General features: G+C 41.6%; 5 protein-coding genes across 5 annotated transcripts; 2 read left to right on the top strand and 3 right to left on the bottom strand.

The window, feature by feature from the left end:
- Positions 1 to 41: 41 nt before the first annotated feature.
- eva1bb (eva-1 homolog Bb (C. elegans)) lies at positions 42 to 3,008 on the bottom strand. Its single transcript, XM_049751292.2, has 3 exons — positions 2,337 to 3,008; positions 820 to 958; positions 42 to 747 (listed from the first exon to the last, which is right to left on the bottom strand). The coding sequence occupies exons 2-3, from the start codon at positions 884 to 886 to the stop codon at positions 335 to 337; spliced, it is 480 nt and encodes a 159-aa protein (XP_049607249.1). The 5' UTR covers positions 887 to 958; positions 2,337 to 3,008; the 3' UTR covers positions 42 to 334.
- Positions 3,009 to 3,862: 854 nt separating this feature from the next.
- On the bottom strand, positions 3,863 to 4,807 carry lsm10 (LSM10, U7 small nuclear RNA associated). The gene is made up of 2 exons (XM_049751290.1): positions 4,674 to 4,807; positions 3,863 to 4,332 (listed from the first exon to the last, which is right to left on the bottom strand). Exons 1-2 carry the CDS (start codon positions 4,797 to 4,799, stop codon positions 3,916 to 3,918), a joined length of 543 nt encoding a protein of 180 aa, XP_049607247.1. The 5' UTR covers positions 4,800 to 4,807; the 3' UTR covers positions 3,863 to 3,915.
- Positions 4,808 to 5,116: 309 nt separating this feature from the next.
- oscp1a (organic solute carrier partner 1a) lies at positions 5,117 to 7,584 on the bottom strand. The gene is made up of 11 exons (XM_049751282.1): positions 7,377 to 7,584; positions 7,249 to 7,278; positions 6,940 to 7,094; positions 6,716 to 6,883; positions 6,499 to 6,579; positions 6,328 to 6,431; positions 6,139 to 6,267; positions 6,019 to 6,067; positions 5,794 to 5,945; positions 5,662 to 5,719; positions 5,117 to 5,604 (listed from the first exon to the last, which is right to left on the bottom strand). Exons 1-11 carry the CDS (start codon positions 7,486 to 7,488, stop codon positions 5,473 to 5,475), a joined length of 1,170 nt encoding a protein of 389 aa, XP_049607239.1. The 5' UTR covers positions 7,489 to 7,584; the 3' UTR covers positions 5,117 to 5,472.
- A 390-nt stretch (positions 7,585 to 7,974) lies between these two features.
- zc3h12ab (zinc finger CCCH-type containing 12Ab) lies at positions 7,975 to 12,602 on the top strand. Its single transcript, XM_049750401.1, has 6 exons — positions 7,975 to 8,132; positions 8,719 to 9,192; positions 10,256 to 10,395; positions 10,463 to 10,697; positions 10,769 to 10,869; positions 10,973 to 12,602. Exons 2-6 carry the CDS (start codon positions 8,837 to 8,839, stop codon positions 11,683 to 11,685), a joined length of 1,545 nt encoding a protein of 514 aa, XP_049606358.1. The 5' UTR covers positions 7,975 to 8,132; positions 8,719 to 8,836; the 3' UTR covers positions 11,686 to 12,602.
- Positions 12,603 to 12,839: 237 nt separating this feature from the next.
- smim13 (small integral membrane protein 13) lies at positions 12,840 to 14,766 on the top strand. Its single transcript, XM_049750404.2, has 3 exons — positions 12,840 to 13,084; positions 13,211 to 13,319; positions 13,883 to 14,766. Exons 2-3 carry the CDS (start codon positions 13,244 to 13,246, stop codon positions 14,071 to 14,073), a joined length of 267 nt encoding a protein of 88 aa, XP_049606361.1. The 5' UTR covers positions 12,840 to 13,084; positions 13,211 to 13,243; the 3' UTR covers positions 14,074 to 14,766.
- The last annotated feature ends 871 nt before the right edge of the window (positions 14,767 to 15,637 follow it).

The following is a 15,637-nucleotide window of genomic DNA, read 5'->3' as shown; positions in this document are numbered from 1 at the left end:
ATGGATTATTACAGCAGATTGACTTCATTGTTTTTGGAAAATTGGGTATTTTTAACCTTTATTTCCAGTTTGGATTCCAAGCAAGATCTTAGATGCGAATATACATTTCAAAGTTCTTGCACAACAATAAATGCCTGAGTTTCCTGGAATATCAGATTGAGTTGGTGAAGATCCACTTTCAAGTGACTACACATCTTCCATGGGTTCCAAGACAAAAGGTAAGCAGAGCTGCGCTGGGTAAGTGTTAGTTTCTGCTAAATGTTAATATACAAAATAATACCAAATGATAAAATACATTAAAATCCACAAAAAGTGTTCGCAGATGTTTGGGAGACTAGTGGTAATGAACTCGTCCAATAGTTCCTGTCCCAGTGACCAGGATGTCGGGCTGTCCGTTCCTCCATATCTCCCTGATGATCCGCTCCCTCTCCTCCAGACGCCGAGCCTTCTCCAGCTCCTCGACCGAGTCGAACACGTCGACGCTCTTCAGAGTTCCCATGGACTGCGTGCTTCGCTCATCCATGGGCACTAGAGTCATTTTCTGGCTCCCTTCTTCTTCTTCCTCCGCTATGCTCTCATCATCTTCTTCGCTGGATTCCTTCAGCTGCCTCCTTTCAGGGGATGGAGCAGGCCTCCTGACACGGCGGCGTGACCTGCAGGTGATGCCAGTCACCAGGAGGCACAGCGCCATGAGAAGGCCGAAACAGACGCCCATCATGAAGTAGAGGGCGAAGCTCTCCGGGTTGGCTGGATGGACAGGTGGAGTCAAATCGTGCTTGTTTGAGAAGATTTTTTTTTTTTCTTCCAAGATCTTCTTACCTTTGATATGCGCATACGTCGCCATGCTGTTACTGAGCAGCTCCATGTCTTTCCTAATAGGCTCCATCTTGATTTATTTAACAAGTTTCTAGCATCTCCAGGGTCTGGCTTTCCTTTAAACTCCGGAGACCCTCAGCTCCTGTCAGATAAAAATCACACGCGAACAGAAGTTCAGAAACTTTTCAAGCAGCAGACATTCGAGACAGCCGCAGGAACCGAAAGTATTTTGTTTATGTTCGGCTTTCAGCAACGACATGGGTCTTAACTAATGGGGATGTTTATATTTATGACATCAGTGCCTGAGGGGACTCATTTCCAGTTTCCTGTGTCAAACAGCTCCACTTCGACTCTTGTTTCACACGGCAACAGTGACATTTTGGGCTCTCAAGTTTTTTGGGTTGTGGATTTTATCCTCTGAGACTTCCCCCCCCCCCCCCCCCCCCCCGGCTTTTTCTAACAAATTGGGGATAATGTAAATATCACTAAACAATCCCACGGTTACAGTTAATGTAAACAAAATGGCCGCCCCCTTATCATTAAAATAACAACATACATGGGAGCTAAAAAGTTTTCCCTCTTGTGCTTTCTCTCCAGGGAGAACAAAATTCTCCCCCTTGTTCCAGTTGCTCGACTCACTCATCCACCCTGATCTTTATCCTAATGACTCTTGGCAGACCCCCGCAAAAACTTTGCCTGATTACAGTCTTCTGGAATGGCATTATCACAACGACAACTGAAATCAGTTTCCAAATCATCTCCAGTCTCCATATTTTTGTTGTCCCATCAACAAGTGTATTTTTAAGCCCAATGGCACAAACAAGTGGTTTGTGGTCATCCGGGCAGGAAACAGAAATACCAGACGGAGACAAACGTCCATTTTTATACAGCGTTGGGCAGACAAATGAAAACCAAATCGCATCTTGACTTAACCTCGGCAGCTGTAGCTGTTTATGTGACCCCATAAAAACCTCCTCCGACTCAACTCTCCCACATTTCCTGCCCGGATAATCCCATTTAAGATGAAAGCTGGAGGCTCTGACAACAAGCAATCAATGTGGTCTTCAACAATGGACTCGAGGGGCAAATACACACTTTGCACGTTGATTTCTTAGCTGTTGTTGCACTAATGAAAAACTGTAGGACTACTTTGGGAGGAAAATTCTTAATGAGGTTGGTTAATTACCTAAAACAGCGGTAAGGGATTTATTTGATCTCTCCCCCCAGGCAATTTTAAAAGCAAATAAAACCTCAAAGGAAGCATAATAAAAGACTCCAAACCCTGTAAATGCTAATGACTAAATACAGTTAATATAAACTAACTTGTTCAAAACCACAATGTGGACAAGCACTGTAGAAAATAAATAACTTATTTATTTTTTTAGCTCTGCATTTTTTCTTCATAAATTTAGCAAGGCAAGCTGAACTGGATAAGCTGTATAGAAAAATGATTATAGAAAAAAAATCAGTACGGCCTTGTAATATTTTAATTAATATTCCTGCTTCAGCGGATCACTCACCGTGCATTAGCGGACTCCAACTAAATATCCAGTGAAGATGTAGGAGTCCACACGTGTGAAGAGTGACATGTCATTAGTTCCTCCTCAGGAAAGCAGTGAGACGCCGCCGCCAGGATAGAGATGATGTTCCCGCTCCTGAAGTCCTAACATCCACTCCCACTCATCTTGAGTGGGAGGACACCCTGCTCCTTAGATTCCTGAAGAAACTAAGCTCCTTTTACCTTCCAGAAGATGCATGCCATGCAAAGCAAAGCCCACTCTTCCAAGTCGCTGTTCACAGTGAGGTGATGTGTCCACACACTGCTGCTTGCAAAACACACCGCAGGTCTGTTCATTTGGAGAGCAAGGAGGGTGGAACAGGAAATAGCTTGTCGACTGTTTTGGGCACAGGGCCCTTTGCTTCCTTGCTGCTGACGCTGGCGGGGACTTGTGGATTAATTGAGCTCTTTGTATTTTAATCGAGGAAGGGAGGCGGAAAAATCTGTGTCCGTCCCAGGATACATTATAGTTCTGGCGAACAGGTGGTGTTGTTTGATTAAATGTGGATGATAATTTTCAACATCTACTCCGGAAGGGATCTTAATTATAGCTCTAAAATTTTGGAATTTGTGATGATTCACACTTTAGGTACTTTTGATCCAAATATTTGGTGTGTGAGTGGCTGGATGTGAGCCGTGGTCAACAGCAGCTTCTTTGTTGAGGAGTCTGTGCATTGTAAAATGATTGTTTACGCGACTGAGTCCATGTTATGTTCTATTCTGAATTTAGCAGCGTGGTTAATGTGGTCCGGCATCAACCGTAAGCGTTCATTATGTGGCCCGTTGTCACGCCGCACAATCTCAAGGTTAGCCAGGAGAATAAAAACACAGAAATAAAAGCCACATCCAAAACAATGATCCATCCCAGGGACATTCCAAAAGTTCTGAGGCATAAAAGTCAAAGTCAAAGTCAATTCTCTTAATTTAAGTTTGAAATGACATCCTTCGATCGTGGCTTGATGTGTCCCAGCTGCATCTGTGTTTTGTCAGGCCTGCCCTCTTCCTGACACCCGGCAAGAATAACATCGCCCTTCTTGCAAATTCCTTAAATTCCCATTCATTGGGAGGACACTGGGACCAGCAGTTTTTCTATTAAGGGAAACACTCTTCCTTTCACTGGCCCATCCCGTGTGCTGGATGAATGTTTTCCTCGATGTGCGGGCGCTTACCAATTGATTTCGAAGACAGATGGACTCTGTGGCGCAGGAGGAAATAGTGGACACACCCGTCCGTTGTCCTCATTGTAATATTTGCACTTTGTGCTAACAAAGAGCTTTTGTGTAGTAATGGGAAAAGCTTGCTTTCCTACTTTGGATTAGATATACCTGCAGGAAGTCGGTGTTTCCATTTTCGACTAATCTTTTACATTTGTTTCCATGGTACACAAAAAAATTCTTCTAAATGTCTCGCAAAATTTTCCAGCTAAAGAAAAGCAGCCCTTGTTTATGATTCTGCCAACCACCATGCTTCAGAAAAAGAAATCATCCATTATTTTATATCATAGCTTTATTTTTATTAAAAATAAACTCAAAAAGCTTCAGTTAGTTTGTCTTCTTCTTGGCATACTCCTTTCGGCCTCCCCCCTCTTTTCCAAAATTGCGGACACGGTGGATCTTGGCCAGCTGACCCTGTATAGTCTTCATGATGTCCATGTGGTCAGGGATATGAACGTATCGGATGTTTCGACCGGTGATGAAGAGATCCTGCAGGTGAGTCTGGCGACCCTTGCTGTCTCGGAAGAGCACCTCCTCCAGGCGTACGTTCATGAAGGCGTCCACGTTGACCACCCGGCCGCGTGCAGTGCTCTCGTTCCTCAGGTCCACCGTGGTCACCTCACCGCGCAGGCCCTGGAGAAGAACCACCATGCTGTTCTCTGCGATGGTGCGCTCCCGGATGGAGCTGAAGTTCTCCACTTGGGTTGACAGCGGGCTCTCAGTTTTTTCTGACTCCATGGCTTCCTGCAAGAAGACTCAAGGTTATCACTCTGGTGCATAAAGAAACCATCTGTGTGCAGTACATTAAATATATTTAAGCTTATATTTAAACACGGTTTATATTCAAATTGCACGTCTTGCAATAATAACTTTATATAACTTGAAGCTGCATCTCGTTTTTCTAAAACAATTGTTCACAATCGCAATAATAGAGAACTAATTTTTTTTGTTAGTACCGTTTTGTTGGATCCATTGCAATAATGCGTTATTTAAGTAACTTCGATTAAAACCATGCAACAAGAAACACAATTACAAACAAAACTATCGAGAGATCGAGATATGCATATCCAACATGGAACTATTACCTTGCGTTTTAATCCATTAGAAAATAACACATTTTGAAAAAGCCTTCGCGGAAGAATGTCGAACACTTCCGGGTACAGGAAACAAAACAGATTGGCCCATTTAAACTCAAATACAGCTGTTTGCATAGCAACACTGCCCCCTGCCGGATTTTGGAAAATTCACAATTCTTGGCTATTATATTTCCAAAAGAAAGGTATTCAAAAAGAGGCATAATCATCAACAAATATTTTATTAAGCGTTTCAAAAAATATAGTGAACTGCAATAAATTAATTACAACTGTTTTGAAATAATTTACAATTTTTTAAAATGTATTTGAAGTGATAGAATAATGCATTATTTCAGTAACTTTGATTAAAACCATGCAAATAGAAACGCAACTACAAAAAAAAACTATTGAGCGATCAAGCTATTAATATCCAACATGGAAATATTATCTTGCGTTTTTAATCCATTATAAAATTACATATTTTGAAAAAGCCTTCGCGGAAGAATGACGAACACTTCCGGGTACAGAGAGGAAAACTGATTGACCCATTTAACCGCAGATACAGCTATTTGTATAGCAACACTGCCCCCTGCCGGATTTTGGAAAGATCCACAGTTCTTGGCTATTATATTTCTCAAAGAAAGTAGTCCAAATATTTTATTAAGCGTTTCAAAAAATATAGTGAACTTCAATAAATTAATTACAACTGTTTTGAAATAATTTACAATTTTTTAAAATTTATTTGGGGTACATTGAAGTTGTGAGTGATTATTATTATTAATAATAATAATAATAATAATAGATAATTATGTCACAAGGGTTCAAGGTCATCCATCATAGACAGCAGGTCATCTCCCTTGTCGCTGTTTACATTTTCTGGGGTCTTGTCTTGTTCTACAAAAAGTCTGGCTATTTGAGCCAGCTGAGTCGAAGAACTTTCATCCTGCAATAGATCAATATTTCAATCATATATCATTTCCAGAAACACGTGCCCATTTACCTTCAGGGCTTGTATATTCATCACTTCAGATAACTCCTCGGTTCCTCCTGAAGCTCCCCTATTATAAAATCAACGCCAAATTAAACAAAAGCATCATGCTAAACATGACAGCTGCAGAAATAAATCACAAACCCCTCATCGTCTTCTTGAGCACCGGCGAGCAGATTGATCTGAAATCCGGTTTCAGAACCGGACACGTTCTCAATCTCAACCGTGCCCATCAGGCAGGCCAGTAGATTGAGCTCTTCTTTAGCCATGGGGTTGGGAGAAGCATCTTCCAGGTTCTTCAGCACCAACACATTCCATTTGGGTTTTTATAATAGCCATAAAAATATTTTGGGAGTTTTACCGCAATACCTTCACTGAGGAACCTTTAGATGATTCTCCTCCAAGATTTACACTATACCTTTAAAATGAAAAAAAAGTGTTAACTTGTATCTAAAAATATTTGCTATGAAGATAAAAAAGGTGCACAACATGTTCATGCCCAGTTTGATGACTCGGTTTCCACGTAGGCCAAACGATGCATCCTTTATAGGGCGACTGTAGCTCCCTCCCGATTGGAAACGGCTCTGTCGCATTTCCCGTCCCTTTTTGTCAAACATCCTACACAGACACGATGAAGATGATGATGATAAACTTTTCAGTAACACAATCAGTTGTCACCTAATGACCCCAGGAACGTCCATTCCGTGAGGCACCGGGCCAGATGTTGACAAGGCGAAACGTCCGTTGGGATTTTGGATTTTGTTTTGGAGGAAAATGGACACCTAAATGAGAACACAGTGTTTTAATTTCCCTTATATACAGCGTTGAATTACTAGCAAAGGAACTCACGCGGATGTGCGAGTCCTGTAAGAATGTGAGCAGCGTTTGTCGGAGAAGCTGGAATTCACCTGCAGTCATAGACGAGTATATCTACAGTGAAAAGAAATATGTCCCCAATGTAAACAGGAAGCTTGAAGCGAGCACACTTGACCTCTAATTTAAAAAAAAAGGCAGAAATACAATTTGTTTTAAAAAGTTTCTAGATTTTAGACTGGATGCGGGCTACCTCGATGATTTTTCTGTGAGTCTCGTCCACTTTGTTTACAACGGCGGGAGTGTCCTTCACATATTCCCTGATGCTGTCGATGTGATTATATGAGATGAGCAGTAGGTCCTTAGGACGTGGACACTGGAAGACTTGATACTTGAAGGCCATGAGTATCAGATCGTAGAGCTGTTTGAAATTTTAAATTTTAAATTTAGCAAGTGCGGATAGTTATTTTTTGTTACCTTCTCCATGCTGACTGTGTTTAATTTCATAATGGAGACGTGCGCCAAGCGAGTTAGGACGACTTTCATCGTCCTGTGTGAATAAAGCAGCTGAGGTTTCAGAAGTTCATCCATGAAGGCTTTGCTGAACATGGTTCCCACAATGTCGTTCATCACTGTCAACACAGGAGGATCATATGTTGGGTGTCACACCCTGGAAATATTTTAAAATATTTTGCTACATTGTAAATGATGTGTTAAATTTTTAAAAGTGTATAAATGCATAGCACAAATTTACAGAGATTGAAAATTAATTTTCACAGACTGTACCTCGTTGTCTGTCATTATCAGACCACACTCCTGCAGTAATCCAAAGGGAAAAAAAAATTCTATCAATAATAATAAAAGTTTTGCATACTTAATTATTGGAGAAACAGGGGCAAAAGATTCCAACCTACCTTTCTCAGATTTGCCCTCAGAGGTGTTCTGAGCGTGCAGACGTTGGTCCAGTATATAAAGCATCTCACCTCCAAGGTTAATAAAAACCAAGGGGAGAGTTCTCATAGACATCCTGCAAAACCCTCGAAAGACTCCAACTACTCGGACGGTGGTGTCTTTTTAAAGAACATGTTTCCTGGAGCAGGTTGAGGCCCTTGCTCTTATCCAAGCATGCCTCTGCAGAAAACCCTAAGATGCGACAGGTGGTCAGGCTGAGGATCAGCCATGGCCAGGCTCATCCTCATTGGCCGCTGTGCAATGATGACATATACTGGATAATGCACTTAGAAATTTGGATTGGGGAGGAAAATGATGACGGCTGGTAAAAGGTCTTTATTGTTTATTGCGCAATACCATATATCAAGTTAAAGCATATAAATGTATTCTGCACGGAGTGTGTTCTATTTTTAGTAAACTTTTTTTAGTTAATCAAAGGAGTGTTAGACTTATGAAAGCGTCTTCACATTATTTTAATACAGCATAATTAATTTCAAACATAATACCAAGATGTAATTCTCTATCTTGTCGGCAGAGGGCAGTAAAGAACACAATTTGGTTGCGGAGATCAGTCAAGCAAGTTGACTGCAAGAAGTTTGGGACGAAACCACACCGAGCGTTCCCTCACGATTTTATGATCTGAAAGCAAATGAACACTTTGGTTCTCACTGGAAGGAAATCTCGACGTTTGACCTGGAGAGGCTGAAAAGATTCATAAGGTTAGTGCGTCTTTTCATTTGTGTGAAAATATGAGAATGACACTTGTGTGTCTGCAGGTGTCGATCGGATTTTACTTCTGATTATCTCAAAAAGTGACGCTTTTTTCCTCATGATTCCATTTTATCGTATCCATGATCTAGTTGTGTGTAAACAGAATTCATTCGGTACACTTGCCTAGATCTGTAATAACATTTTGAAATAAGAAAACACCGCAAGTGTTTTGGCACTGTTGAAAATGTGTTATGGGAACAATTTTATTTCCTCAAGTTTAATGTGCTCTCAATTTTAAAAACTTGTGTCTGCAAATGACACGCATGACTTTGTTGACAAACTGCTGAAAGTAATTTAAAATAATTTGTATATTTAAAATCAAGTAATACAAGTGCAAAAAGATGGTATGAATATTTTAATATATTTCTTCAGCACCTTTGCAATATATATTTGCTGCTTTTGTTTGTTTTTAAAAGTTAGAGTGGTTATAATTAGGGTCAAATATTCGCCCCAAATGTATCTGATTAGATAATTAAAATGATTTTAAATGTACTTCTATTGAAAATAAATATTCTGCTATTTTTTTTTTAACAGGTGGAACATGAACAGTCTGCACCAGGAAGAGAGGATGGACATTTAAATGACATCCGTGGACTCCCCTCCCCATTAGTCACGGAGCAATTGTACTCGATGTTGCATTTTCTGTAACACGATGGAGCCCACTGGGTTTTCTCCAGACGAGCCCGAGTCCACTCTGAGCCGTGGCCACCTTGAGGCCCAGCTGGACTTCTTCCATAAATTAGGTTACTCCACGCCGCAGGTCGAAGCCGTGCTCAAGAAATACGGCCCCAACACGGACCGAAATAAAGTTCTCGGAGAGCTGGTACGGATGAGAGCCGACCTGAAGGCCCAGGAGGGGCCCGTGACCACCTTGTCGGTGCCGCTTACCAAAGACGACAACCGGGTCACAGAATCGCAGAAGTTGCTGCTTGCTTCTCAAAAAGGGGGCAGCGATGATGAAAATGCTCTGAGGCCCATTGTCATAGACGGGAGCAATGTAGCCATGAGGTGAGAACTCATATTTATTTATTTATTTATTTATTTATTTATTTATTTATTTATTTAATTTGTGTATTTTTTATTATTTTTTTTGTATTTATATATATTTTTAAAGCTACATTCCAGTGGTTATTTTCAAATCCAAAGGCAGTCAAGAAGAGAATAAAATGTATGAACGTTTTCATGCTCTCTCGTGTTGTGAAGAGTGTGAACTTTTTTTTACAGACACTCTCACATGCCAAACTTTTGTGGTCATGTAATATGTAGTCGACATCAGTTCTAATCTTAAGTATGTTGTACAAATGTAATAATGGCAGTTGGGAACAAAACAATTATTGATTTAAGGATTGAGCATATCGTAGCAATACCTTTCCTTTCAAAATCTTGAGTGTTGTACTTTCACACAGTTGTGAAAGTTCACCAATGTTTTGCATATACGAGACTTCAGGAATGACGGCTGAGTATGTGCTCACCTTTCATTTTACACATTTGGAGGATGTACACTCATGGGTGTGTGTCAGGCATGTCGGTGCACGTAAGGGACTTGCACCTTGAATATGCAAATCTGATTTTCCCGGAACCCGCCTGACTGCATTTTACTGTCTGGCCAATGAGATCTTAGTTGATCTGTGTGCTGATGTTTAAAAAAAAAAAAAAACATGATCCAGAAATATGTTTTATGTATGTCGTTATCCATGCCAGACAAATGATTTTGGGCTCAACCCAAATACTTTGAAGGCTCTACGTAGCAGTAGAATATTTGTTGTTACCATCGTTGCAACTCAGAACACATCCAAATCATCTTTCCCTATTGAAATGAATGGAAATGCTGTTAATCTGCTCCCCCCAAAAAACAAATGTGTGTTTTAATCTTCAAAAGTAACTTGTACTTTATAATTTTCATTCTATTTTTATTATGGTTGAAGTCAGAGGTTGCCACTGACTACTTTCTTATCTTGAACTCTTGCCACGTTAGCATAAAAATGATAATCCGGTAATGCGTTGGATTTATTCTAAAGGTGTGGTGTGACTAAACTGCCAAGTGTTTCTCTGAACAAAATGTCTTAATCAGCCACGGGAACAAGGAAGTGTTCTCTTGCATGGGAATCCAGTTGGCGGTGGATTTCTTTTTGAAGCGAGGCCACACCACCATCACCGTGTTTGTTCCATCCTGGAGGAAAGAGCAGCCGAGACCCGATGTTCCGATCTCAGGTAAAAGATCTTGCTCTGCAGATGTTGACTGTTGAATTGGTCCGACGCTTACTCACGTTGTTTGCAGATCAGAAAATTCTAGCAGATCTAGAAAAGAAGAAGTACCTGACGTTCACGCCGTCACGCCGCGTGGGGCACAAGCGGGTGGTCTGCAACGACGATAAATTCATCGTTCAGCTGGCCTTCGACACCGGCGGGGTCATCGTGTCCAACGATGTCTACCGTGACCTCCAGATGGACAAGCCCGAGTGGAAGACTTGCATCGAGGAGAGGCTGCTCATGTACTCCTTTGTGAATGATAAGTGAGTTCTTAGCCAGGAAAAAAAAATCATTTATCAGGTGAACTTCAAAAATGTGATATTAATGATAACAGATTTATGGTTCCTGATGACCCACTTGGCCGAGACGGTCCCAACCTGGACAACTTCTTGCGATGGTCCCCAAAGACTCCCCAAAAACTTCCGTGCCCTTACGGTGAGTAAAGTTATTTTATTTTTTTATTTACTTTAAACATGCTGTGACTTGTTTATATTTTCTATAAGTAAACAATCCAAATGTTTTTGTGTTCATCTAACAGGAAAGAAATGTACCTACGGACTCAAATGCAAATATCTCCACCCTGGGCGAGCCAAGCAGTCCAATTGCTTGCTCGCAGATGAACTTCGAGAGAACGCAAAACTCGCCCCCGCCGCTTCCAAATCATCCGCTAGAAGTCTCGTTCCCGGTCAGAGCTGCTCATTAGTCGAAGATGTGGCAAGGACATTAACTCTGGGACTTGAGAAAGGCTCCTTGAAAAAAGACAAAGCGACTCACTGTTCGAGGCAGAAGGCCTCGTGTAAAAAGGGGAAGAGCAGTTTGGGTTCTTCTGATCACGGCTCTCATAAGCAGTTCGATTCTGGTATCGGTTCTATCGAGAGTCAATCGGCGGAGGCTTACTGTCATGGAGCAACATCTAGCAGTTCCCATTCCATGCCGACGTCCCATCCTCAGAGCGCACCGAGCCGCTGCTGTCTCCACGACTCCGCCTCATGGCCAACGTTTCAAGACCAGCATCTCCGTCACACCATCAGGTCAGCACATTGGCACAGCGCCGACGTGACGCTGGCGGACTCGCCACGGCAGACCGCCTACGGGGAGGAGAGGAAAGCCACACGTACGAAGCTCCTCGCTATCTTCAGTGCCGACTTGGTGGACGCGGCCATGAACATGTTTCCGCTTGTGGTGGACCCTCAGATGTTGGCTGCTGAGATCATCATGATGCAGAGTCACAATAAGATAAGAAACTGTTAAGTTGTGTACTTTTTGTACTGTGGTGACCATGAAATGCTTTTTTTGGAAATCTGTGAATAATTCACCCACTCTTATGATGCCATAAGTTTGCGTCAGAGTGCTATTTTTGTCCAAATGAAGCTCATCATGTCCTTTCCACATAGTTACTTGACACCACAGTGAGACAAGATAGTAACAGATGACTAATTTTGTGTTAACATCTCCATGGCACCAAGGTATTTTTATTTTTTTTTACTTTGGCTTGAGCACAAAAATAGTATCCAAAATGTAAATTTGCAGATATTGTACTGCAAAAATGCAGAGGTTCACTGTATGTTACAGTAAACAATGTTTCCTTAATGAATGGGACAAAAGTAGAATTGGTACTTCTATTTTAGTTCCTCAGTGCTGGAAAAATAAAAGCGATTCCAAATGGGTTTTAAATGCCCTGCCCTGCAATTGCGTCAGACTTAACCTTTTGTTGCGCAAGATGAGCTCATACGGAAAACTCCTTTTTTTTTTGGACACGAAAATGGCCCTCCCTGGCTTGTACCTGGACATTATGCAAATACTGCACAGGAGGAGGATCTTCAGGCAAGACAAGTTACTTCCCCCTGGTTCTGATTGCTAATATTTTTATACAAAACTTGATATTTAAATGGACGGATCTAATTTAGCAGTTACACAATTCCATTATCGTCGTTACTTTGGGATCTGGGCTTGCTGCTTGCGAGAAATTAATGAACAAAAATAAAGGACGCCGTAGTTTATAAAATGTGGTTTTAAGCAAGATTATCTGAAAAACGTGTTAATGTCGCCACCTGCTGGATAGTTAAGGAACAACCTGGAAGGCGAGACTCCGGTGGGAATGCCACAAAAATGGTAAAAAGTGATGTACAAATGATTTGTAAAAATAAATGCAATAATGATTGAATTGATTTTTAATCCCTTTAAGACGTAGTGCTTGGGTTTCAACACACACGCACAAAAAGAAATGATTTAATAGTCGTAGAGATAATTAAAAATACAAATCGTCAAGTTTATAAGTTTAGTAACCTACACGAATGTTTGTGTGTACAGCACAGACAAAAAAAATCGCGTAAATATATTTATTTCTTAGTATAGGAAGACCTTTTAAAAAAAAAAAAAAGAATTTTGACTTGGGAACTACATTACCCACAAATCAATTCGGCTTGGCGCAGGCGCAATGCCAGTCCACTCGCAAAACAATTACTCATTAAAGAGCTAGCAATACGAAGACAATCTGCAGTTATGTAGCTCAATTACGCCGATCTCTAATATGCTGGGCTTGATTATTATAAGTTAACTTTTGCGGCTTCTCTTGGGCTCAAAAACCTGTTTAAAAGCGCCTGCATTTGCGCGAAAGCTAACAGAAGTAGCCACATGCTAACAGGCGACAGTGAGTTTGCGATGCACTGCAGTTTTGTTTTTGTCTCTCAGACCGATCGGCTAGCGGCGCAAAGGAGCTAACCTGCAGCTCTATGTTTTTTTCCTGTCTTTTCCATGGTGGCCTTTGGAAAATAAGCTCCTCGTCGCTAGACCAAGTGTCCAGCTAAAGATGTGGCAAAGTGTCGGGCTCACATTGCTGGTCATTGTGGCCACGCTTTTTTGTGTTCTTATCTTCATGTTGTGCGGTAAGTTCAGAAGGACGATTATCTTGATCTTCATTTTCAACTTGCATAACCCGATGGCTTACAGTAAAGCCCATGTGCGTCATTGTTGATGCACATTTAGATGATTGTGTCCACTTGCAATGAAGATTAAGAGACATATACAAGTTTATATGCCACCCAAGAAGTCTATTTTTATCTTGTGGTGGTGTGTCAGTTTCGACTGAAAGTAATATCATACTGCAATGAAGCATGCATGGAATGCCATTTAACATTTCCATTACATAAGTGCACAGAAAAGCAATTATATTGACGCCAATTTTCTTCTTACATGACATCATTATTAAAGTTTACACTTATTAAAAAGCTTGCATGAATTGGGACAGGTTAGTATATCAAAGGTCTTGGAAAATGACAACACAGGCTGCAATTTGCAAAAAAAAAATCAAATATAATCAAAACTTTTCTTCATTTTGGGTGGTTGGTAGTATTTATTTATACCATTTTTGTTGACACCTTATATTTCTATACGCTGGACACGAGTGGACATAACTCTTCCATTGCGATGTTGCCCATCTCCGTTTCAGGTTGGTATGTGGTCTGGCAGCTCTTCTTGTCCAAGTTCAAGTTCCTGCGCGAGCTCGTCGGGGACGCGGCCGCCCCGCGGGCGCAAGCGCAGCCGTCCGAAAGCGAGAACGAACGCCCCGCTGATGTCCCCGCACGCAACCGTCCCGGGACTGCACGCCAAAGAGTCGCCTTCCCGGAGAGCACCTTGTAGATGGCCTCTGACCACATCACCTTACACTAAACGGGAATCTTTCCTGACTGACATTCGGTTGAAGACTTGACCGGACCTGAAAGCCATTTGGAACGCCATCCATTTCTTACTGTCAAATCATCTTTATTAAGTTAAAAAAAATAATGTGGTGGCAATGGATTGTGTTTTTAAGTAAGCAGACAACCTGTGTGGACTTCTTCACCTTCTTAAATTGCAATGAGATGGAAAGTTGTCAACTCTGTGGCACACGAATGCACATACACACTTGAAGAGCACTTGACAAGGAACACTGACTAAGCCGTGATGCTGCTACATACAACACAAGCTGACATCCCGGAGCTCCCAATGGACGCTCCCTGCTGCAGACTGGACCGCCCTCGTGGCGTCCAGACCCGTCTCGCTCTCTGCCCGCGCCAGCGTCAAGTCTAAATGGCGTCTGTTGTTTTCATCACGTCAGCTCCTTTTTATATTCCGTCTACAAGCAGGCACAAATGAACTCAGAGCAAGGCCTTGTCGATATTTGTCTTCTGCTTTCCTTCCAGGTGAACTGTAGAATCAATAATTTGCACCTTTTAATTGATGATTATTGTTTTCTGTGGGGCAGCCGCTTCAAACCAAACATGTTGAGCTCAGTCCTATTTTCTGCTCAAATGTCTTCAATTATTTTTTTACATTAAAGTCCTCATAATTGAATTGTTTCTTTTCTTACAAGTGCGGACTTTGTTAGGTCATAATGCTTTGAAATTCACAGAAGTTCTTCTAAGTGAGGTTTGTTGTCTGCATTCTACTAGGTGCCCACCAGATGGCAGCATCGCACAGGAAATCAATAGTGTATACAATTATTCGCGAGAAAGACGGCATCTTCATCAAGTGACACATTTGGCGGTAGGCACGATTTTATTTTACTCGTGAAAAATATGTGCTTTGGTGTCACCCAAACACACCAGCACCACCTAATTTTGCAAATATGCACATATTAAACCACATTTACTTGATAAGCGCGTGCATCCTGCAAGACAACATCCTCTTGCAGTTCTATTCTTTGCCATTCTGATCCTTCTTCTCCTTCAAATTTGGCTGCGTGGTCTGGAACCTGCAGCTGGGGCCCTCCACCCCCTTCCCTCCTTGAAGCTAAGACAGCTCTTCTGTCTTTGAGAAGCTGTAATTTCAGATTCTGCAAATACTTTACAGGAAATGATTGTGGTAAACCACGGAAATGACATCCACTCCAGTTCTTTTTCTCAGTCTGTGCACGCTGTGCCTTTTGCTGCACGCTCGGTGACACTACCACTTGCAGAAAAGGTGAGCAGCTGATCCCCCCCAAAAAAAACCTAACACCTGCTTGCTGTTTCTCTGCAGTGTGTCGAGACTGCACAATTGGGATCAAGCAAACTGCAACCACAAGCCTGCTGTTTTTCCAGCAGCACAACAGAGCGAGCCAGGTTTGTCATGTTTGTTTTGTAGCTCCTGGTGACACAAACACACATGCACACTCGTTGAAAGACAAAAAGCTAGCGAGGACTAAAATAACTCAATTGATTCACTGACATGACCTCATGTTGCT

This window comes from Syngnathus scovelli, chromosome 19, assembly GCF_024217435.2.
Source record: "Syngnathus scovelli strain Florida chromosome 19, RoL_Ssco_1.2, whole genome shotgun sequence".
NCBI lineage: Eukaryota > Metazoa > Chordata > Actinopteri > Syngnathiformes > Syngnathidae > Syngnathus > Syngnathus scovelli.
This window is presented reverse-complemented; position numbering and strand designations above follow the sequence as displayed.

Coding starts and splice junctions, on each gene's coding strand:
- eva1bb (XM_049751292.2), bottom strand. CDS start 886: ATGGAGCCTATTAGGAAAGACATGGAGCTGCTCAGTAACAGCATGGCG. Junction 748..819: donor GACGTATGCGCATATCAAAG/GTAAGAAGATCT, acceptor CTGTCCATCCAG/CCAACCCGGAGAGCTTCGCC.
- lsm10 (XM_049751290.1), bottom strand. CDS start 4,799: ATGCAAACAGCTGTATTTGAGTTTAAATGGGCCAATCTGTTTTGTTTC. Junction 4,333..4,673: donor CTAATGGATTAAAACGCAAG/GTAATAGTTCCA, acceptor GTCTTCTTGCAG/GAAGCCATGGAGTCAGAAAA.
- oscp1a (XM_049751282.1), bottom strand. CDS start 7,488: ATGTCTATGAGAACTCTCCCCTTGGTTTTTATTAACCTTGGAGGTGAG. Junction 6,884..6,939: donor ACACAGTCAGCATGGAGAAG/GTAACAAAAAAT, acceptor AATTTCAAACAG/CTCTACGATCTGATACTCAT. Junction 6,432..6,498: donor TACAGGACTCGCACATCCGC/GTGAGTTCCTTT, acceptor GTTCTCATTTAG/GTGTCCATTTTCCTCCAAAA.
- zc3h12ab (XM_049750401.1), top strand. CDS start 8,837: ATGGAGCCCACTGGGTTTTCTCCAGACGAGCCCGAGTCCACTCTGAGC. Junction 9,193..10,255: donor GGGAGCAATGTAGCCATGAG/GTGAGAACTCAT, acceptor TGTCTTAATCAG/CCACGGGAACAAGGAAGTGT. Junction 10,870..10,972: donor AAAACTTCCGTGCCCTTACG/GTGAGTAAAGTT, acceptor TTCATCTAACAG/GAAAGAAATGTACCTACGGA.
- smim13 (XM_049750404.2), top strand. CDS start 13,244: ATGTGGCAAAGTGTCGGGCTCACATTGCTGGTCATTGTGGCCACGCTT. Junction 13,320..13,882: donor TCTTATCTTCATGTTGTGCG/GTAAGTTCAGAA, acceptor TCTCCGTTTCAG/GTTGGTATGTGGTCTGGCAG.